An 845-nucleotide genomic window follows, 5' to 3' on the forward strand; every position below is an offset into this window, starting at 1 on the left:
GTATAATATAGGTGAAAATTATTAAAAGAGAAGAGATGAGAATTGCAGGTAAAAGTTGAGAAAATTAAATGAATGTTTGTGCGTAGGCATGGCGAGGACTGGTACAATTTTCGTAGCAAAGTGCAGCAAGTTATGCTGCAACCGCGAACGGCCAGAATGTACGTTAGCGCGATCGAGGAGGCGAGTTTGGCATTCCTTCAAAGGTACGCCGACAAACGATCATCTTAAATATCTTGTCTTAAGACGTGTGCTCATACCTTTCACTCATTCCCTATATTCTTCTGATTTCCCACGGGCGGCCTTCTCTATACATTGCGAATAGAGTTTGCGCAACAGATTGTATTACTTATCGCATATGAGGGTGATATTCCTGCATAATGCATATTATATCTCTCTGGTTTTATCTAGAACGATCAGACTGCGGATTTTTATACAAATTAAAATATTTTTTATTTGAAATTAAAAGTGAAATCCAAATTGACATTATTCTTTAAAAATAATGATACGTATTAATATCTGTCTTTTATGTTTCTTACAGTTTGCGCTACATATATTCACGTTATTTTCTGTACAATCAATTTTTCTTTGAATTCCTGAAATCCAAAGTCTGATAACGACATTTATGTACCTTTCTTCTAATCTTTGCGGTTTTCTAGAATTAAAAAAATACGGGATGAGAAGAACGAAGTGCCTAATGACTTTCTGAACGAGGTTCACAAATGGTCCCTGGAATGTAAGTAATAAAAATAATCTACGGTTTCAGAAATTCCATTAGTAGAATAAAAAATTATTTCTTTATTTAAAAATATGGGACGGGAATGTCATAAATTCTTTTTATAGTTGTT

The 845-nt window shown here is 33.8% G+C and overlaps 1 protein-coding gene across 1 annotated transcript; it reads left to right on the forward strand.

The window, feature by feature from the left end:
- The first annotated feature begins 19 nt into the window (after positions 1-19).
- Positions 20-774, forward strand: LOC113464920 (putative cytochrome P450 301a1, mitochondrial). The gene is made up of 2 exons (XM_026817673.1): positions 20-203; positions 657-774. The coding sequence occupies exons 1-2, from the start codon at positions 73-75 to the stop codon at positions 739-741; spliced, it is 216 nt and encodes a 71-aa protein (XP_026673474.1). The 5' UTR covers positions 20-72; the 3' UTR covers positions 742-774.
- The last annotated feature ends 71 nt before the right edge of the window (positions 775-845 follow it).

The sequence above is a fragment of the Ceratina calcarata genome, unplaced genomic scaffold (assembly GCF_001652005.2).
Source record: "Ceratina calcarata isolate Rehan_Ccalc_2016 unplaced genomic scaffold, ASM165200v1 scaffold5934, whole genome shotgun sequence".
Lineage (NCBI taxonomy): Eukaryota > Metazoa > Arthropoda > Insecta > Hymenoptera > Apidae > Ceratina > Ceratina calcarata.